The sequence below is a fragment of the Gallinula chloropus genome (assembly GCF_964237585.1).
Source record: "Gallinula chloropus genome assembly, chromosome: 10".
NCBI lineage: Eukaryota > Metazoa > Chordata > Aves > Gruiformes > Rallidae > Gallinula > Gallinula chloropus.
This window is the reverse complement of record NC_140095.1, coordinates 293,940-315,620: the sequence shown is the minus strand read 5'-3', so window position 1 is coordinate 315,620 and position 21,681 is coordinate 293,940. Positions and strand designations below refer to the sequence as shown.

General features: G+C 45.3%; 2 protein-coding genes across 2 annotated transcripts in view; one reads left to right on the top strand and one right to left on the bottom strand.

Moving 5' to 3' along the window:
* LOC311195133 (nischarin-like) overlaps positions 1-21,036 on the top strand; it is a gene marked incomplete at its 5' end in the record, with an annotated part of 179,710 nt that extends 158,674 nt beyond the window's left edge. Inside the window, 9 exons of the mRNA XM_084268470.1 lie at positions 11,136-11,288; positions 11,859-11,927; positions 12,328-12,513; positions 12,714-12,842; positions 13,246-13,359; positions 14,163-14,271; positions 17,425-17,546; positions 18,397-18,455; positions 19,683-21,036. Of these exons, the coding sequence (XP_084124596.1) occupies positions 11,136-11,288; positions 11,859-11,927; positions 12,328-12,513; positions 12,714-12,842; positions 13,246-13,359; positions 14,163-14,271; positions 17,425-17,546; positions 18,397-18,455; positions 19,683-20,574 (1,833 nt within the window). The 3' untranslated portion in view covers positions 20,575-21,036. The remainder of the gene's footprint in view (positions 1-11,135; positions 11,289-11,858; positions 11,928-12,327; positions 12,514-12,713; positions 12,843-13,245; positions 13,360-14,162; positions 14,272-17,424; positions 17,547-18,396; positions 18,456-19,682) is intronic.
* LOC311195299 (nischarin-like) overlaps positions 1-21,681 on the bottom strand; it is a gene marked incomplete at both ends in the record, with an annotated part of 539,550 nt that overhangs the window by 334,560 nt on the left and 183,309 nt on the right.

Here is a 21,681-nt window from a genome sequence, read left to right as displayed (position 1 = left end):
ATGGATTTTTTTGCCATGTCAAAAGTGCAGACCCATAATTATCATTATACTCTGCTAAAATATTACACATCTGGCTACATGCCTTTGGCCTTTACAGCAGAAGATGTCCCTTTCTCCAAAATAAAGCAAACACCAAACACAGAGACATCCCCATATTAAGCTTCAAAATTGCAGAATTTTGATCTACCTGCATCTCCCGAATCAAAGGCGCTACTGGCAGCCAGCAGAAAGTCACTTCACTCCTCTTAACACCAGTTTAGAAGCCTGATTGTAAAGAAACCTCCGAGTGAAGTGCTCCTCAGGCACATGCTGCAGTTGCAGGCTCAGCCATCTCCCCTTGCAAAGAGTTCTATCCCTCTCAGGAATTAGGGGGCATTTGCTCAGAATGATCTGTTAACAACTGAGCAAACTGTTATCCCCTCTCCTGGCTGATGCAGCAGCCTCGGGTCAGCTTTCAGAACTTTTAACCACAACATTCCTATCCAAAAGGTTGTCCCACCTTAGGGGTGGCTTTCCTTACCATGACAAAGCACTAAACCAGCAACAAATTCACATCTCTAATGAACAAGAGGCCAGGCACAGAGAGCTGAAACAAAGCATCATCAAGCCCAGTTTCATTTTTCCAAACAACTCCCTAGCAAACCTCTTTAAACCCAACACAAATGGCATCGTGGCCGGGAAGATTTTATTTCCAGCCCATTCGTAACAAATCAAACCAGACTCCACAATGTCCTGGGAGCAACCCAGGAAAGAGGCCCACAGTGCACAGAAAAACCCCACAGCCACAAAGTCATAAGGACGTTATGCAATTAAAAGATTTATAAAGACACCAGGGTGTGCGAGATGTTTCAAGCAAGTTTCCTTGGGCTGCCACTCAGGACCCAGCGACCTGGATTATACAGACTCCCCGTGACCGGCTGTCACACCACCTCCCCTACAGCCAGCAGCACGTCCAGCGCCTGCAAAGCTGTGAAGATGTAGCTCGTTGCTGTTGCCTCCCTACGGATATGGTATTACTGGGCTCATCTGCACACACCTGGGTAAGAAAGACAGCCAGCTGTACACTGTAACACCTTGAGTAACGTGGCATCTTAGATTGTAGAAAGATATTCTCATTGTCAGGTCACAAGTACAATTGATCACTGTTACAAAACATTCGGTAACACTGGAATATCCAGCTCAGGAAGAATTTTGTTCTTATTGCTGCTATACGCAGTTTTAAAAGGCAGCAAGAACCTTCTGTTTCCCCAGTGAGGTAGAACAATTAACCTTCTTAACATGCCACTCTGGTGCAGGCATTCACCTGTAGCAAAGCCAGGATCCCGTCTCCATCTCTCTAAGTTGGGATAATGTTTTCTTAGTGTGAAAAAAACAGTTTGACAATTTGGAGGCTCCAGCCCTGCTACCAGCACCTCTTTTGAATAGTATTTCCCTTCTTGCCAGTCCTCCAGCTTCTCTAACTTTCTTCTTATGTTCCCCCAGCCCCCGGATTTAGCTACAAATTGTCCCATTTTTGCCCTCCCGGGGGTCCTGCCTGATTCTGTCTTTCCCATATTCTCGGTCCAGCTTGTCTAATCATTCCCTTCTCCTCAGCAGTGAACAAAATCCCTAAAATGGACTGTATTTCTTCCCAGGTAGAAGTATTAGGGCCTAGGAATTGGTCCAGTTTTTCGGCTACTCGGAGGGGATCATCTAACAGGGTCCCCGCTTCTTACACCTGCAGCCGGAGGTCGGTCTAGTGCCGGTGCTGCTGATGGTGGAGGCGCAGGGGCAGCGCTGGTACCGCTGGAAATGCCACGACTCCCGGAGGGGCAGCCGCCGCCGGGCTTGGCAACGGCTCCCACGGATCTTCAAGCCCTTCTCCTGCTTTTAGTGCAAACATTGAAGCTGGAAAAGGACGTCAAGTCCTGACTGCACAATCCCTCTCCTCCTGACTAAAAGGCCTTTGTGAATTTACACGCCTGTTTGTCCAGCTGGGGGTTTCAAAGGAGCCAAAACCAGGCCAAAGGACAGGCAGCCTCACAAGCCCCTCTGGCCATCCCACACACAACACTGAACTCAGTTTCATTTACTTTTTCCTTCTCTGGGGCCCCGATCATTCCAATTTTTAATCAGCATTTCTAATGGACGTTGGGTAATTTGCTCCCTTTTCTTCTGGTCCCGGGGTCTGTCGTCTGACCCACCTCGGAATTTCACTCCGGCAATTCCTACAGCCCTCGGTTACCCGTAAGAGTGTCTTGCAGGGGGCTGGGGACCTGTCACCCCCCCGAGTCCTATAGGACTCGCTTCGGCCCTTCCCTGACGAGTCGCTGGCGGGAGATCGGAGCCGCGGTCAGAAGAACCTCCGCACTCGCTTCGGAACCACGTTCCGTCTCAGTCGCACTCTCACACACACAGGCAACCGAATCCCACCCAACCCAACGCTACACGCAAAATACTTACGACTCTGTCGTCTTCACTCGGCCCCAACCCCATGGGCCGGGCCGACGGACACGGCTCCTGCCGGCCTCGCTCGGGCAGCCGAACGTAACCCGCCTCACGCTGCATGACTGGCGTCTCCTTTGGGTCTCTGCGCGCACAATTCCGGGCACAAAAACCTGCTGCAGCCGGCAAGGGAGCTCGTAAAAATCCGATTCTCAGGTTCAGGATGGCGTTAGTCCCGATCCGAGCAGGAGCCACCGAATGGCGCGGCGCCCCTCCTAGATCACCTCAGCGTTCAGTACTAGAGCCATCCCGGACGAGCCCCCAGTTGTTACAAGTGACTCGGTCCCAAACAGGATTAGAACCAAACGGAACGATTTTTTAAACGAACAAAGGCGAGCAGACGGCACCGGGCTGCAGGCGGCTGCTGCGGGAGGCTCCGCTCCGCCAGGCTCCGCTCCGCCAGGCCGCACCCCGTACAGCCCCAGCCCCTGGCTTAGATCTCTTCCAGGGCCAGCACCGCCCGCAGGCCCCACTGACAGGCTGGAGCGCCCGCCAGGCCACCCCCACCAGGCATCCTTTAGGGCAGCTTTAGCTTTTGTCTTGCTAACAAAGTCAGGCAGCTGGTTCTGCAGACTTGAGGCAGATTTCAGGAGCCTTCCTATTCTTCTGTTCCTCTTCATCACCTCCTCCTCAGAGACAAGTTGTTTCTCCTCAGGTATCACAATGCACACAATGTGCTAACACTGTGGTCCTTTAGGCAAAGCTTTGCACATCCTTTATCTAGTTTGTTGCTGCTTCAACATCCTTCATTCAGCACATGCAAGAATCTTAAACTGTCCCTCCCAGGCCCCTGGCCATACAAGGGTAGGTCATGATGCACCCCCAACATGATTCCATATTAACACGAATCAGATGGACATATATCACACTAGGGAAGCAATTGTACCAGCTGGAGCATCTAAACATGCTGCAGTCCAAGAGCAGAAGTTCACCTCGAGGCTGTTAAATGCAGCAGAGCTTTGAGGCTGCAGATACCTGTCGCTGGCTGCAGCGTAACACGGAGCCAGGAATCTCCAGGGAGGGAAAGTTGCCCTTAAATATTGCTTTGAAGTTTCAGTGAGTGGGGGTGGTGGCACGAAGCCTAATGCGGTCACTGGACTGCTGTCAAGTGCTGGCTCTGCCGGAGACCCCATGGCCAGGGCTGGAGACCCCATGGCCAGGGCTGGAGTCCCCATGGCCAGGGTCGGAGACCCCATGGCCAGGGCCGGAGACCCCATGGCCAGGGCTGGAGACCCCATGGCCAGGGCCGACTCACCTAAAGCAGTTGGATGGCAGGTTTTCTGGCACCCCCATGGCTGCAGTCATTCAGCATTTCCAACTCACTGTTCCATTTCAATGTGTTAGAAATGCCAATGGTCCTAAAGAAAGGACTTGAGGTAGAAACATTAGTGAAACAGTAATTTATTATACATTCCTGCAAGAGCGTGTGACCTAACTAAGTAGGCACACCTTTGGTCAGAGTTTGTAGCACTGTGGAAAATGCTGGGAAATGTTGCTTTTGCAAATTGAAAAGGGTTATTGTATTTTCTGTAGAAGAATTTATATATAGAAACTCTTGATTAACTGAACCAAACTAAACTTTATTGGTGTACAGAGCTGTAACAACAATAGAAACCAGCCACCACCAAAACCAAAACCAAAACCAAAATAGCAACAGCTCCTAACAGTGCACAGAATTCTATCAGACGGCATCTGCAACCCTGCGAGGAGAAGCATGGGGCCTCTGCCTAGAAGGAAAGTGTTATAAATTGAGACTACAATGGATCATAATCCAATTAGAATTTTATTAATTATAGCAAGTAGAATATGAGCAAAGACAGCGCTGGACGGCAGGAGAGTCTGCGCTCCGCCAACTGCCGTGCTGATCAGTTCAAACAGTCCCTTTTTATATATTTTTTACTTCCGTGTTCATGAAGTAGTGGAGGTACTCTGCGCATGCTTCAGTTGTTGTTAGGGGGTCGTTTTCTGCCTCTTGGTGGTCTTTGAGGCCGGAGTAAGAAGTCTTCCTCCTTTGTCCTATCTGTGGTTCCTGGACATCTGGCGGTTATCTTGCACAAGCGGTATCTGGTTTAGTTTGTGTAAGCAATTGTGGTTATCTTATCCTGGACAAGCGGTGTCTGGTAGCTTGCATAAGCAATTGCACATTTTTGGTAGCTGCTGGCATAAGTGATTTCATATTAAGCTTAGCATAAGCCTTAATAAAAAATACTCTGGTCCATAGTTCCTCACAGTTATTTTTACAAAATAAGATGTGGTGACCGATTTCGAAATGTGTCAGCAGATGTTGTGACGGGTTTCGAGATATAAGTCAGCAACCTCCCTGATATTAGAACTAATATTAGAAGCTAAGTGGTTTCCTGTCATTCATACCTTGTTTCAATGAACAAAATATTAACCCATTCACCACAGTATCATTACTTGGTTGAAATACTGATTGCGGGAAAAGACTTAGACGTTGGAAGTTTGATTGATGAGTGAACTGCATTTGAGAAGCAAGGGGTTCCAGGGAAAATTCCAAGGAAGCCAGTGTGAAAATATTTGGATGTTCAAAAGTTGCATGAATTGTTTCATCAGTCTGCTAAGGTGCTTTAGCTACAATACCACTTCTTTGTTTACTGAGGCGAAAGGGGTTGCACAGTCACCTGGACTGTCAGCAATTCACCAGCGGCCTTGCCCCTGGCCTGAAACCTTGTGGCACAGGCACACGGGAGGTTTTGGACGGCACAAACGCGGGAATCTGGTAACCGTGTCCAATGCCATGTACCCCGTGAAATCAAAATGGACAACAGCCCAGGATATACAGCACAAACAATACAAACCTCTTTCCAATTGTGGGACATTACCTATGTTACAGGGACACCACATTGGCCTGCAGGTCAGGCCATGGTGGAACGTATGAATCAAACTCTCAAGTGTTTTTGCTTCACAAACAAAAAGGGGGAGAGAAGGACATCTCTCCAGCTGATCAATTAAACAAAGCTCTGTATGTTTTGAGTTGTTTATGTCTGCCACAGAACAGCTTGGTACCTCCAATGTGAAATATGCAGGAGGTTTAAAAGGAGGTTTAAAAAAAAAAAAAGAAAAGATGAAAAGAAAAAAAGTCAATGTCAAGTGTTAGTAAAAAATTAAATTACAGGTAGTAATTTGGGGAAAGGAGATCTGGCTGTGTCATTACAGATGCCATGGATCCAGAAAAAAGCAAGCCTGTGTGAACCAGGCGGAGATCCTGATCCCAGTAACTTATGTCAAGTGTTCCAACTGCAGCCACAATGGACTATGAGTTTTGCTGTGGGACATATGGAACTAACTAACAGTCTTTGAAATATGTATGTATTTATGGTAAATGAAAATTAGGGAAATGGTGATTTCTGCACAGCCTAAGAACACAGACTGCAATGGGTGGTGCCTGCACGAAAAGGTGAGGCTGGTGTTATCTGACTCCTGAAACTGTCAAGACACTCAGCTGCAGGTGTGGATTCTGTAAGACTTTACAGAATCAAGCAGCAACTGATTTTTGTTGCTGGCTCACAGACATGGTTGTGAAAATTTTGAAAGGCATGTGCTGCATGAATGTGTCCACTCTCAGTCAATCCATGCCAGCATTCAGAAATTAATAGATCAAACACAAAAGATACAGGAAAATGGATTCTTTGGATTGGACAATTGGTTTCAGGAGTGGGGAATTTCAGGATGGATATTGTCAATGGTCAAATCTGGATTACATAGTCCCTGACAATATCCTTGAATTTCCTATGAAACAGCAAAGTTATTCACACTGAGAAGTATTTGGTGATCACATCTTCAAAACACTACGGCCTTGAAGGCAGAGGTAGGGACTGCCTTACACCAAGGAGGAGTTGTAGGAAGGTATTTGGAAGTAACTGAACATGTCGTTATTATCCATAATAAATGGTCAACACAGAAGGTGTGCAGATAACTTTTAGACATAACAGATAAATTAACAATGCAAACAGTGTGTGTAGCCAATTAGTAGTTTTTAGCTTGCTCCATTTTACAGTGTGGTTTTTCATTTATGGGATGTTTTTTAGATTTAGTTATATAAGGACATAGGGTTTTTTTGTAGATATTTTCGCCTTAGTGTTATTTTTGACAAGTCTTGCAAAAGAAAATATCACTCTCAGTGAAGGAGGTTCTTTTTGCTTAACAGGAAGGGGGAGATGTGTCCTCCACGTCATGACCTTGTTTCGATTATAAATGTAGGAAAATTCTGCTGTGTCCCCCAGATGATGAAGGGAACACAGAGCCTGGGTTTCAGTCAGATCTCTGCATGCCAGGTGAGTGTAACTGGCTTTATCCAATAACAGAACTGTTGAATTTTGTTCGGAATGCAGCTTCGAGCTGCTTCTCCAAACTGTTCATCCTCAGTGAGTGGGGTTTCAGTTATACTAAGAATGTGCTTGTCTGAAATGTTTGCCTCATCAGATGAGCTGAACTGTGCTGCAGATGGCCCATGGATTTATTTCCTTGTCATGAATCATGAGGGGTTTGTCAGTGAAGTAAACTCCTCAAATACTCATTTCATGATGATCTGTAATGCCTGTTTGTCCTTTGCAGCTACCTTAAAATGAGATGTGTGTGCCTAAACTATCACAGATAGTTTTTTGTTCTTCTTGTGAGCCTTAGAGAGAGCTCTTGGAAGAGCTCAGAACTATTTCTGGACTTCTACAGAGCATTTGCGTTTTGTGAAGTATGGGAAATACCTGTACTGACCTTTGTGCTCCTTTAGATTTTAAAAGAACAAATTCCCACAGGGAGAATTTTCCAGGCTTTTTCTTTTCCTCCTGGAGCTGTCAGTGTGTAGAAAGGGGGTTGAGCACTGTGTAGGTCCAGAAGGGCAGAGAAGATAGAGGATGGTGAACAGGGACTTTGAATTATTCTTCAGCAAGGAGGTTAAGTCCAGAAGACTAATTTTTACAGATCTCTTCTTCCCTGTAGACTTGTTAATCTAAAGTTATCAGTGTATTAGTGATGCTCTAAGGAAATGTTGAGTGCTTAATTGTCCTGGTTTTGGCCAAGGCATTAATGTATTAGGTTAGTCTAATGTTCAAATTTGAAGAAAACTGTACTGGTAATAGTTTCTTTAAAACCAGGCTTTGTTTGGCATTGGGCTGATGATGGTCAGTAAGAATTGCTCTAGTTGCTGTTGCCCTTTTTGAAAACATGCAGCGTGTGATTATTTAAATGTAGTTCAGTATTTTCCATCTTGGAAATGAAGAACCTATGAAATGAAATAATTTGATGAAGTATTTTCAAGTTACAAAGAGAATCTATAAGATGAGATGACAGTTGATTTCTATTTTTAAAAGTCCTGTACCACAGCAAGAAAGGGAGACTTATTTTGTCCAAGGATACACTTTGAACTGTAAGTATGTAACACTTCATTGCAATGGTTTAATCTTTGCAGGAGATCAATGGGATCACTGCTGCACTGGCTGAAGAGCTCTTCCACAAAGGTAAAGAACCTGCAAGAATTTAACTGGGGATGGTTCCCTCCATGTGCATGCGTGTGTATACCTGTGAGATTTAATCTCCAGACCATGAGATCTGAGTCTTTCACATCAGACTGAGCCTTGTTCTTCCTCTTCACCTGTTTCTTGCTGTTTGTGCTTTGATCCAAGCTGTATTTGAGGAGGAACTGTCACAGAAGCACAGCTGCTTTTGGAAATAAATCAGAAATTGATGAATTCCTTGGTATGTTTTAGTGCAACCAGTCAGGAAGTTTGTGTCATTTCAGTGAGCCTTGATAGAGTGTGTTGAATGCATCACTTCACCTGTCTTAATGTTGTTCTTCCAGAATTCAGGAAACATGAGACCTTCTGGTCAGTTAATGAAAGGATGTGCTTTTCTGAGGCTGAGAGCTGAAAATGAAATGCACTACTGCAACATCTCTAAGTGGCTCCCCAGGAGCAGGAGGCGTGTGAAATGATTAACCCATGCTGGCTTTGTTTTAAGGGACAGGAGGCTGAATGCTGTGCTGTGATTCTGGCTGGCTGAGGTGATAGGTGAAGCGTGGTTCAGATTGTTCTGGCACAAAATTAACTTTAGGTGAAGCCACTTCAGAGGGGGCACTCAGCAAATTGTGGAACACTTTAAGGAAGGTCCTGAAGAACTGTTCCCTGACTCTGTAGTGCCTGTAGCCTCACTAGTGCCAAAATCATTGATGTCTGACCGCTGTATGTGAGTGGAACCTTGTGGTGATGTGCAGCTGGACTCTGGGACTTGCTCCCACTGAAGCCAAAGGGAGTTTTAGTCTTTGGAGAACTCTGCTTATCAGGAAAGCCGATGCTCTCCTGTCTGTCAGGTCAAACTGGTGTCCTTAAAAGGAAGAGGAGGAAGATGTTAATTCCACGTGTGCATGTATTCTGACTGCTGTAATCCACATTTGCTCTTGGGATGCTGTCAGAGGAGGCTTTTGGATGCTGTTTCCTAGTGTTCCTGGAAAGAAATGGGATTGTAAAAATATTGCCAGAGAATGCATTTCCTGCCCAGGGAGCTTGCTCTGGTGGTAGTGTGGTGAAAGTCCTCAGACTGTCCAAGAAGATGCTGCAGCTTTGCACATCAGCAGCTTAGCAAAGGATGTCAGGTCTGTCTGTTAGATGGTAGGTGCTGCTGCTATTGAACTTAGGGATATCTCAAAGTTTAGCAATTTGTATGTTATATAAATGAACTTTGTCTGGTTCCAGCCCTGTTAAGAGGGAAATTTGCCATTAGTTGCGTTGGGAGCTTAAGGCTTGAATGCAGAGAGTGCCTGTTTGAACACTTGGGTTATTCTGGTGTTAAAGAAAATTTATCTGAATTCAGTGCTTCTACTTTAGAAGCAAAAAAGACATTGTTTTGGTGCCTTAATCATGAGCTTAGAATATAAATGATAGACATGAAATCCCTGACATTAGGTTTTGCAGGTACCATTTACTCTTTGGTAACTGGGGCAGCATTGTGTTCGATACCATCATCCTGTGTTTTTCAGGAGAGCAGCTCTGAATGGCTGGAGAAGTCTTCAACATCAGACCCTTGCAGCCATATGCTGTCACTCAACAGTTGCTGCAGGGGAAGCCTACGTGTGCTAATGGAGATGCCAAAACTGATCTAGGTCATATTCTAGATTTTACCTGTCGACTCCAGTATTTCAAGGTGAGCCATGTTTGCACAAGTACTGTTGGTGTTTCTGCCAGAGTGATGGGATTCTTGGCATGCTTCTGGAGCCTGGTTAGAATGCACAAGATCTTTACTGGCAGTAAACACCTGTAAGCATTTAGAGCTGGGTGTTAAACAGGTGCTTATTCTACCAACCTTCAACATAGTTCTCTAAGAAAGATGTTGATTCTGCCATGTGATGTCATCTCTTCAGCGGTGCCCTCTAGGGTTTCTGTGACAGAGCCTTACTGGGTGCTAATAGGCATGGGGAGGCAGGAAATATTCATTTCAACCTTGCATTCTTTGACAACACTATGGCTAGGCCAGTGTATACAGATGCATACATGCATGTGTGTGTAAGTCCTGTCCCCTTTCTCACCTTTAACTGTATTGGAAAGTTTAAAAAAACCCAAACCAAACTAACAAAACCATCAGTTTTAGAGATGAGTGGCCCAGAATTTCTAGGAAAAATGCCATTACAGAACAAATGTAAAATGGCCTCAGATAATTTTTGTCTGGAACCAGTTTGATATTTTGTTCTTCTACCAAATCAGTGAATTACAAAGACTTTTGCTGAGTAGCTTTTTTAACACTGCTTGCTACAGGTCAGTGTCTTTTCAGCCCTTTTATTACATGAAGAATTTCCTTGTAACTGTGTGGTATGTTCAAAGATGAAACGAAGTAGTGGTTTGGGGAAGGTGCACTGGAGGGCTTGGGAAGTTTAGAAAGCAAAACCGCAGCTCTACTGTTATTCCTGTGGATCTTCAGTTGCCTTTGCCATCCTCTGTGTGTAGAACCTGTTGTTCAGAGGATTCTCTGGCTGGAGAAGAACATATGATTTAGAAAAATATTATATACAGCATATTATTTAGAAAAATACTTGAGAGTTTCTGGCCCTTCTGAAAGCTTGTGAGTGGGAGCCTTCAGAGTTTATAAGATATATGTAAGACCAAAAAAAACCCCCAAACCTTAAGAGATTTCTCCCAAAATTTTATTCACAGCAACCAGAACTGCAACCGCCTGCCTTTTGCACTGGTGCCATGTGCTCTGGCCAGAATGCTATGGGCACATGGGAAAACTAGATGCCTTTTTATGAGATGGTCTAATGCTTTCTTCAAACCCATCTTGTCAGTGCCTTGGACTTCATCCCCTGGCTTTGATTGGAATGTGCTTCTGTTACTCCTCGAGAGCTGAATGCGTGTGGCTTCTTCTCTGGGCTGTGATTTGGCAAGGGTCTGAGGAGCGTACCTTTCACAGTCCCTCTCTTCCTTCCCATTCTCCAGCCTGGGTTGGCTGCCAGTGTTTGGGACTCCCTCCCTGTGGATCTAAAATCATTCTGACACACTCAGCTCCTGCTTTAAGACCTTTAACTTTAATCTGGGTGATGATAAGGCTTAGGGATCTTTCTTCCATAAGGTCCTTTGGATTGCTTGTGAAACAATGGGCTTTCACCAAAGATGCAGGTAACATATTTTTAGGGTGCTTGTCTTTAACAGGAAATCCTGGTGCCAGAGGCCTCTGAGTTTGATCAGTGCGAGCCAGAGGATACAACTTCAAGCTGTCCAGTGACAGCAGTTATCCCAACTTGGAGAACTTTAACAACCTTGGATATGAGTCACAACAGCATCTCTCAAATTGATGATTCAGTGGTAAGAAATCTTTCTTCATTTGTGTGTGGGGGGAAAGGATGGCTGGTCTTCTGTGTCACATGACTCAGCAGGGATTTTGCAATTTCTTCATGTATCTCTCTTCTGAAAGATTTCCCCTTGCACTGTCCGTGCTTGAGCTCCACAAGGTAATGATGTGGAGATCAATGCACTGCTCAACTTACTCTGGTTTTTGCTTCTGTAATCTTTATCCAGGGTTCTGTGTAATACAGACAGGCCTGTTTGAGCTGGAAAGGCCTCTTAATGAGTTTGATCTGTAGTTAGTGGGGCTAAACTGGGGGCAACTTGCTTGTCTTCAGTGAGAACCCAGGTTTCAAATGCAAACGTGACCGTGCTCATCAGAGTAATCTGGTTCTCTCACGAGCAGGAGTCTGCACTCTGGCTGCACTAGAATGGGTGCAGAACGCTTTTTACTGCTGAAAGCTGAGAAGAGGGTCTGTGCCTTGGAGAGTTCCTGCCCTTTGCCTGTTAGTTGTTAGTTGGTTGGTGAAGGAAGTACAGCCAGGTTTCTAAGCTAAAACGCATTTAACATGTGCACCTTTTCCCTTCTAGAAATTAATTCCCAAGATTGAGTTCCTGGACCTGAGTCACAATGGGGTGTCTCTGGTAGAAAACTTACAGGTAAGGGATGCTTTTGAAGGTGATGTTTGCCAGGCTGCCCAGGACCTTCCAAGACAGAATCCTTTTGCTAAAGGATTTTGCCACTCATCTTGCAGAGAAGAGTTTAAGCCCAAATAGCTTCCTAGCATCAAGCCCTCGTAAGGGTGCATTTCTTACTTGCCAACACTGACATGCAACATGTAGTTCTTCACTAAATTCAGTCGTTGCTGGCTGTGTCAATGGCTTGGGAAAAATAGAGTCGAGGAAGTTCCCTTTCCTGCAGGCTTAATCCTGTGTAATGAGCAAGTTCATGTTGTGTTTGTCAGCTGGGCAGCATCCAGCATGAGCAAATGGACAAGCCTTTGATATGGTTCAATTTTAGCAAATTGGTGTGTGACCTGGATTTTCTGTGCTCTCGTAGCATCTTTACAACCTTGTTCACCTGGACTTATCCTACAACAAGCTGACATCGCTGGAAGGTGTTCACACAAGACTGGGAAACATCAAAACTCTGAATCTAGCAGGAAATCAGCTGGAAAGGCTGTGTGGTCTTAACAAGCTGTACTCTTTAGTCAACTTGGATCTGAGCAACAACAAAATCGAACAGGTAACTACTGATTTTAGTGTCAGATTGCTTTAGAACACAAGTGATTCCTGTTAGAGGGTGAAAGTGCAAATAAAGTGGCTGGAGAGAATTTTTTTTCCTGGTTACTGTTTGTATGTAATTTAGTCAAGAAATGCTTAGACTGTGGTGGTGTTCTCATTTAGCCAATCTGTGTATTCATCCTTTTACTGAAAAACTTTCAGATTGATGAAGTAAAAAATATAGGAACCCTCCCGTGCTTAGAAAAGGTGGTGTTATCCAGCAACCCACTGAGCATCATCCCTGACTATGGGACCAAAGTACTGGCTCAGTTTGGGGACAGGGCTTCAGAGGTATGTAAGAACAGCTTTTTCTTTCTAAAGCCTGGTAAGGAAAGTTGTGTGAATGCTCTACAAGCCTGAGGAGTTTTTAGTGGGGGTTGGAGTACGTCTCTAGAGAATGGAACCATGTATACGCTGCTGGGTGTGCTCCTCAGATCTAAGGGAGAGCTTGCCCTGCTTTCACTGGGTAACAGGGTGTTCCTGTTGGAAGGTGCCTGTGCCAGTGGGGTGTGGAGCTTCCCAAGCACTTCTGAGTTTGCATTCAAGTCATGAGGTCTGACGTGGTCATTACCTTGTTTACAGGGTTACAGACATGCACAGCATCTGCATCAAACTATTTATTTATGACATAAGTAACAATAAGTTACAGAGCTGCCTTGTTTTCTGTATTTCTGGATGTTTTTAACATTTTTAGGTCTGTCTGGATAACACTATCACCACAGAAAAGGAACCAGACACAGTGGAAGTGCTGAAAGCCATTCAGAAAGCCAAGGAGGTGAAACACAAACTGAGCAGCTCTGATAAAAAGGTGAGTTGGGTGCTGTGAGAGCAGAACGTGCTGGGTACAAAAGAAGCCTGTGAGTCCTCTCCAGATTGGCTTTGAGCAGAATTCCTTAAACTCACTTGTCATGGAAGTGTGTGCAGTGTTTGTGCTTTACTGCAGTGTGAGGTTTGAACATCACCTCTTTCTCCTATTTAGATTTCAATGCAGTTTCAGGATGTTCCTTTTTCTGCTGGCTTGGGATAGAGGAAGTGGGAGGAAAAGAGAAAATGGCCTAATGGTACACACAATAAATATGCAGCTGACCTCAACAGCTGTATTTTCCATCTTATACAGAGAGTGCTGAGGTGTGAGATCAGTGCTTGTGTTGCAGAGGACTGAAATGATTTTCCCAGACTTTCTTCTTGCGAGTATTGAGCAATGGGAAAGGATCAGAAGTCTGAATTGTCCTGTTCTCCTGTCTGCTGTGCAGTGGGTTAATCTTGTTCTGGAAATAAGTTGTATTATCAGGAGCTGTGATGCCCCTGCAGCCTAAGAATCCTGTTGTCGTTGTGGTTTGTGAAACTTGCTGCTGGTTTTGTCAGTGCAGGGATCAGTGATCAGAATGACTTCTCTAAACGAATTCTTAGTGGAATTCTGCTTAGTGGGAAATGGGAACTTGAGAGGGTGTGAGCACCAACGTGTGGCACCCCTCAGAAACCCAACACATTTGGTACTAACGTTCTTTTTACTCAAACTGGGAAAGCTTTGTAGACTTAGTGCAGTTCAGGTTCTGACGTGTCCCGTGTGTTTAGGATTTTTCTTTAATTATTGCCTACTTTCTTTATTAGATCAGTGAGGACTCCAGGCTCACCGCTGCCAGCTCCAAACCAAACTGTTCTTCTCTTCCTGTTCGTCCTTCCTCTCCCTCTCTGCCTCGTCCTGTCAGCTCCAGCCAAGGTAATCATGTATGTATCGTGCTGCTGGGCTGAGCCTCTGGGTTCTGCGTCTCTGGGCTGCACTGATGTACCTGGATGTTCTGTGAAGGGATATGGGGCTTATCAAGTCAGAGCAGACAGACCCGGCAGCTTTGGCGTAGTGCAAGTGACATGTGACCTGGCAAAGCTGCCCTGATGTTCACTGTGGTGTTAATTAACTCGAACAGAAGTTGGGGCACGGGGCTGCTTTTACTGCAGAAAGCAGCAGCAGAGGACTGTATCTCTCTTGCTAGTCTAGATACATGCCTTCATGGGAACTGTGGCATCTGTAGACACGTTCTAAAACTGCTTCTCTGCTTGTTGGTCTGCACAAGGGGAGCTGGAGCATCTGTTCCATTCCTGCTGTTGGCAAGGGCTGTGTTTCTGTCAGGCCAGAATGGAGGTCAGAAAAGGAGATGAGTAAGAGGCAGTTCTGGAGTTTGGGTTCAGACTGAGCCTGTGATTTCAGCACACTGTTGTGTTCCACAGCACCTGCTGACCTTACCTGAAAATCCCATTTCACTGGATGCTTCAACCAAGGGTACCCACTGCATTAGAACGTAGAACAGTGGCGTGTCTTGCATCTTCTGCAGGGGCCCGTGGGACTGACTGACTGGGAAATTCATGTGTGTCTGAGAAGAGATAAAGATGCTTTTGCTTTTGCCTGAATGAAAGCTTAAAATGCAGTAGGGTATATCTGGTTGGGGACGACTTTGTAACCATTTAGAAAAGTGATGACAGTCTCCATAATTTGGGGCGAAACAGCTTACTCTTAGCAGTGAATTGGTGGGTGGGGGAAGAGGTCTTTGGAAAGAGTCTGTTCCTGGCATTTCTGCAGAATCAGTAGAGGTCTTAGATCACTCAGTAAAAATGAAGTGACAGCGTTTAAATTAAAGGAGAAGCAATTTAGATGCAGGTTTAGTTGCTATTTATGTGCTTGAGTTGCCTTTGGAGCCCTTCTGGATAACTTTTCACCTCCAGGTGAAATGCCAGGTTCTCCCAAATTAAGCCAACGCTGGCTTTAAAGCATCAAGCATTGAAGTTGCAGGAGTGAGACAGCCTGGCTATAGGGCAGCCTGGGGTTTTATGCAGGGCTAGCTGTAAAGATGCATGCTAGCAGTGGCTGTGACTGTTTAGGTGTTACTTATTGATCAATCATCTTTTTCCATTATTGCAAATGTTTAAGGAGCACATGAATCTTGGAAAAAATACCAAGATCTTTCTGAACTACTTGGGAATTTTACAGGAAAACTGGTGTAAGACTGGGGTTACTGACTGTGGTCCTTTTCCATAAGATTCCTGTAGTAGAGTCTTGAGGAAGGGCTTTTATATTTATAAAAATAAATATAAAAGTGGGATATAAATATATAGTGGGATATTTATAAATATATTAATATATAGTGGGATAGCAAGGAGTAGGACAGGATTAGGACAGTCCTCAGCTTTAACAACAGAAATGAATTCTTTGCTACATACCTAGCTATCAAGGGTTGTTTTCAAAATACTGATTTTGAGAAGTCTATTTTTAAAAAAATGGAGCTATGCTGGGCAATTTATTTCATTGTTAGACCTGAAATCAGGAATAATGGAATTCATTTTCTGATGCACTATTTCTGTGAATTGTTTTCTCTGCAGTTTCTCTAGACACCATCTGTTTCACTAGCATTTTATTCAACTTAAACATGTCTTCCAAATGGCTTATGGCAAAGATTAAACATATATAGAGAAGAGAAATCCAGAAATAATGCTGCCCTGTTCTGGTTTTCTTGTCAATTTGAGTTTCCTTCTGGCTAACACGGTTGCTTTGTTCAAGCAGTAAATCTCTCTTGTGCTTCCTCTGCCTGAGAGATGGTTTGGTGTCATCTACTAAACTTTGCCATCAATCCAGAAAGATACAGGCAGGAGTTCTTATGCCTGAGGAAGAAGCTCACATGCAGTGGCTCCTGCAGCTTGGAAGGCCAATGGTATCCTGGACTCCCATCAGAAAAGGGGTGGCAGCAGGGACAGGGAGGGGATTGTCCCTCTCTGCTCTGCCCTCAGGAGGCCCCAGCTGGAGTCCTGTGTCCAGAGCTGGGGCCCCAGTACAAGGAAGATGTGGGACTTGTGGAGAGGGGTCAGAGGAGCCACGGAGATGATCAGAGGGCTGGAGCAGGGGCCCCTACAGAGAGAGGCTGAGGGAGCTGGGCTGGTTCAGCCTGGAGAAGAGAAGGCTGTGGGGACCTCATTGCAGCCTTCCAGTCCCTGAAGGGAGCAGAGAAACAGGAGGGAATCAGCTTTTTGAAAGGGCAGACAATGGCAGGACAAGGGGGATGGATTAAAGCTAAAGGAAGGAAGGTTTAGGACAGATATTGGGGGGAAGTTCTTTCCAGAGAGAGTGGTGAGGGGCTGGAAGGGGCTGCCCAGAGAAGGGGTGGGTGCCCCATCCCTGGGGGTGTTCAAGGCCAGGTTGGCTGGGGCCCTGGGCAACCTTGTGTAGCTCCAGGCCTGGAGGTTGGTGTCCCTGCCTGTGGCAGGGGTGTTGGAGCTCTGTGATCCTTGGGTCCCTTCCAGCCCAGCCCAGGCTGGGATTCTGTGATTGGAATTCTGTTGTTTATTTGCACGTACATTGTACACGCGTGAGCGGGCCGGCTCGAGGTAAGATCATTTCCTTGAGTGGCATTTGAGGGACAGGACCTTCTGAGCCAGGTTAAAGGTTTTACAGATCTTCTGCTTGTTTGCTTGACGCCTGCAAAAATGGGAGTGAATGCTGTGAAGCTCACAAACTGCTCTGCTGTGGCTTTGCCAGCCTGGCAATGCTTTGGTAACACTCAGGGCAAGTTTCAAGGAAATGGACCAGTTCTGTTAAAACTAAATCACATGGAGAATTCTCACACAAGATGTTGAGATTTAAATTGGTGGTTAGCTTAAAAAATGAGCTTTAGCAGTCTTCAGTGCACCTTCCAGTGCACTTATGGATACTAAAATTGTGCCTGGTTTTGTTCTGTCCTGGCTGTTCTGTGAAGAGACCCTGCAGCTTTAATGACTGATGGTCACATTTTGATGATGCAATCTTAATTCTAGTTGTTTGACAGACACTGTTAGACATTCATTTTGGTTTTACTTCAGCAATTTTAAAAGGTCTTTGTATTTCTTCTAGAAATAATTTGTGAAGAAACAGTCCTAGCCAGCAGTCTTTTGCAATCTGGTAGTTTGACTCCTACAGACTATACAGTTCCCCAGAGATATTTTGAAATACCAGACTCTGGATGTAAAAATCAGATAATTGCTACACTTGTGTTTATTTTATGGCAGTTTTAATGTGGTAGTGTTTGTTTTTTTTGCAAGCTAATTTCTGATATTAAACTTATGTTGTTATAGTAATCCACAGCAAAGGTATTTTCATTCTCTGAGCTGTTATAATTGAGAAAGGAGGTAGCCCCAAATTTGAGTGGTGGGTTTGGTCCACCTTGTACAGTGAGTGCATGATCTGAATTCACCAGAGTTGCAGAGAATTGTCGCTGTCAGGACTGAGATGTTTACCTGGCATTAGTGTCTCATTCAGTGTGCTCTGAGATGCTGAACTGCTCTCTGAACTGAGCAGTTCAGCACCTTTTGGAAGACAGGTCTCTTCCTCAGAGAGTGGAAGAACCTTCTCTCTGGCAATAGGTGTTGGCCTAATTGGTCTCCTTCAAACTCCAGCTGTTTAACTTCTGCGTTGTGATGTCATTTTTGATATAGGAAATGCCCTTCATATGCCTGGCTTCAGGGCATGAGACAGCCAGCCCTGAGGGACTCTGCCTCTGCTGCCAGCGTGGCTGGGCTTTCTCCAGGGCCTTTGCCTTTTCGCCTGGCTGTGCGCTGCTGCTGAAGTCTGTAGTGTGCTGAAAGGCCTACAGGCCACATCTGTTCTCACTGCGTTCCTGGCTGCCTCAGAGTGCCCAGCCTGAACTAAAAACCTGGTGTGTCAGCATCCTCACAGGTCAGCTGTTCAGCTGCCCACGGGTACAGCAGTCAGGACTCAGCAGGGAGCTGCTGGCCTTAAAAAGCAGGAGCCAACGTTGACTTTGCTTTTCACTTCTGCTGAAATCTGGCAGCAGCTGCCACTGCCTGATGGTTCTTTGTTCCGTAGGCACCTGCCTCTCTGTTGGATTCCTGTAAAGCACATGGAAGTGACCCCAGATGTGGTAAGTGAGACTCCTGAGCTCTGGCTTAAACCCCCATCAGCTTTTTGAGTCCCAATAGTGGATGGTGCATTTCAAACCCGGCTTTAAGGCAAACCAGTGTGTCTGGTTGCACGCTGCCTCTAGTTGTTTTCAAGCGAAATCAGTGGTAAGAGTATAAAGTCTTTGTAACCTTTGAACCCTGGAATAAAGTCAGTGGCTTCAAGCCAGTGATTTGCAAAGTGCCTGTTGGGTTTGGGAAATGGAAGATGAGCTGAACACTTTATTTTTAACTTCTGATAAATTGCACACTCCCAGCCTCTCAACCAGTGGCTGTGCAGAGTATGAAGATCACAGAATCACAAGGTTGGAAAAGACCTTTAAGATCATTAAGTCCAACTGTTCCTGTCCCAAGCTAAACCAGATCCCTGAGCACCTCATCTACCCTTTTTTATAAACCCATCCAGGGAAGGTGACTCAGCCTCTCCCTGGGCAGCCTGTGCACAGCCCCACAACTCTGCCAGGGAAGAACTTTGCCCTCCCATCTGCTCTGACCCTGCCCTGGCACAGCTTGAGCCCATTGCCTCTTGTCCCATCTCCTGTCCCCTGGCTGAAGAGACCATCTCCCACCTCTCTGCACCCTCCTGGCTGGGCAGTGGAGGTGGGGAGAAGGTCTCCCCTCAGCCTCCTCTTCTCCAAGCTGAACACCCCCAGCTCCCTCAGCTGCTTCTCAGAGGATTTGCCCTCCAGCCCCTTCCCCAGCCTGGTTGCCCTTCTCTGGACTTGCTCCAGGACCTCCATGTCCTGTGAGGAGCCCAGAACTGGACCCAGCACTCGAGCTGCAGCCTCACCAGCGCCCAGTACAGGGGCACAATCACCTCCCCAGACCTACTGGCCATGCTATTTTTGATCTAACAAATTAAATAGTTACTATGTACAGACAAAACAATGTATAGACACAAGATGATCTGAAAGCATCTTGAAAATTCAGTGGCAGGACAAAGGAATAATATGAATTAGGAATATTTCTATCAACTAAATGCTGTAAATGTATAAAAGAAATACAGAAATGAATACAACTGCAACCTATGCATTCTTGACTGTTTAAGATGTTTTATGAAATTAGGCTGATGTAACTGCAGTAACAAGATTATACCTCAAAGTTCAGAGCAGCAGCAGCAGCACCATGAGCTGTAGGTAGCTGTGACTGTTTTGAAACTCAGGCTCGTACTTTGCCTTGTTATCTCTTTTGCAGTTTGGATCCTTCAGAGGAAGAACAGCGTGCAGTGCCTGACCCCTGTAACACTGTCATCTTGCCTTTTCATTGTATGTCACACACTGCCACAAACCAAGATTTTACCCAGCACCTTTCTGCCTTGATAGTGCAGACTGTGCAGAGATCCCCCCCCTCCTGCTTTACAGAGGAGAAAGGGAGCCCTCTGGGTGACACCAAGACCACAGACAAAGAAGATGGCTCTTTTGAAATGGGGCTTCACGAAGGAGATGAGACTCCTGAGTTCAGCACTACTTCAGATCTTCGGCCCTCTGACCAGGGAGCAGTGGAGAGTGTTGCAATAGTCAAAATTCTCTGGAGTTTCTCTATTCACATTCGTAAAGGCCTCAAGCAGTTTGCTTCCTGTTTGGTTTTGACTGAAGATCTGCCAGCTGTGTTTGAGATTCCTTGTCAGGAATTGAGAGGAAATTGCCAGCACATCCCTTCTGCCTTGAAGCTGGTGCTGTCTTTTCCATATACTGATCTTCTGGAACTTGGCTTTCTCCTGCCAGAAATCTGTTTAACCCTGAAGCTGACAAATGGTGACAACTGCTTGTTTGTTGTTTCAGACCCCCAGAACCTGCAAGACTTTTATTCCTGTTTACACATGCGTTGCTCTCAACAGTACCCGTCAGTGTTAGCAAGCTCCCTGTTGTACTGTGGACCAGCAAACCTCCCAGAGTTTCTCTGCCAGCTTAGGGAATTGAATTGCATTTCAGCAGATGATGTTGAAATAAAAGGTTGTTTCCCAACATACCTTGTTTATGGGAAGAAAACCTGTGTCCAGGAACTCCTGCACCAAGTCCTGTTTCTCTGCTCCCTTCAGGGACTGGAAGGCTGCAGTGAGGTCCCCCCACAGCTTTCTCTTCTCTAGGCTGAACAAACCCAGTTCCTTCAGCCTCTCTTTGTAGGGGAGGTGCTCCAGGACCATTTGTCACATCTTAAAGGGAGGGTGATGAGGTTGGAGAAGTTCAAGTTGGAGCTCCACGTCAGCTTTTCAGAGCAGCCCCTCGGTGTGCCAGTACTGTGCCCTGAGAGCAGCGTTAAATATGTGTGTGTTTGTATCAAGATGACCACATTAAATTTAAGCAGAAAGAAATGGCAATTTAACTGGCACAGATACACAAGGCTGAGATAATCTCTAAAGGTTTGAGGCTGCTATTAAATTTGTTCCTCCTTATTAATTTGTGGCCAAGAGGATAATGAAAAACCAGCGACTCTAAAGTTGACATAAAGAGTAAGAGATATACAGTTGGCGTGGGTAATTTTATGCGCTGTCAAAGTGAAAAGGCTTTGCTAAATGTATGTAGGCAAAGATACACACTGTCATCTTAATGAGCAATTAAAAGATGGACTCCTAATAATTGAATCACGACTCTTGTCACATCTGTATTTGTTTAATATCTCCAGTTTTGGTTGAATCTGGGTTTGAGTTCCTATTTTAATCAGGTCTGATTTAGGTTCTCGGTTCAAATAACTAAAAGTGATGAGCATGAATCTTGTTGTCCTATTACCTCCTCAGCTCCTTGCTTGCAGTGAATACAATGTTCTTTTAAAAACTCGTGTTTAATTACTGCATTTAGAGAGCAGGACTGGACAAGGGGTGGGTGGGTGATCCGCTGTCATTCAAAGTTTGAATTTTTGAAGATGAACCCTTCTCCTCCCCTTCTGAGGAAGATTTTGGAAGTACTTCAGGAGGCTCAGAGGGTTGCCAGTTAATTCCTTTACTGGTAGAAATCAGGGAGTCTTAGTGCATCGCTCTGTTGTGTTGTGAGTTTGTTTGGAGGGGTTTTTTAATTAAAAACAAAAAAAAAGCCCAATAAGAGAAGACCATCTGTTCTTCAAAACTCTTTCCCTTAAACTAACCGCCGTGGTCACCCTCGAATGCTATCGTATCTTCAGTGACACGGAGTTCTGCCTTGCCAATCTGTTGTTTAAAATTTCTCATCAACTTCCTGAAGTCGCATCAGTCAAAGCTGAC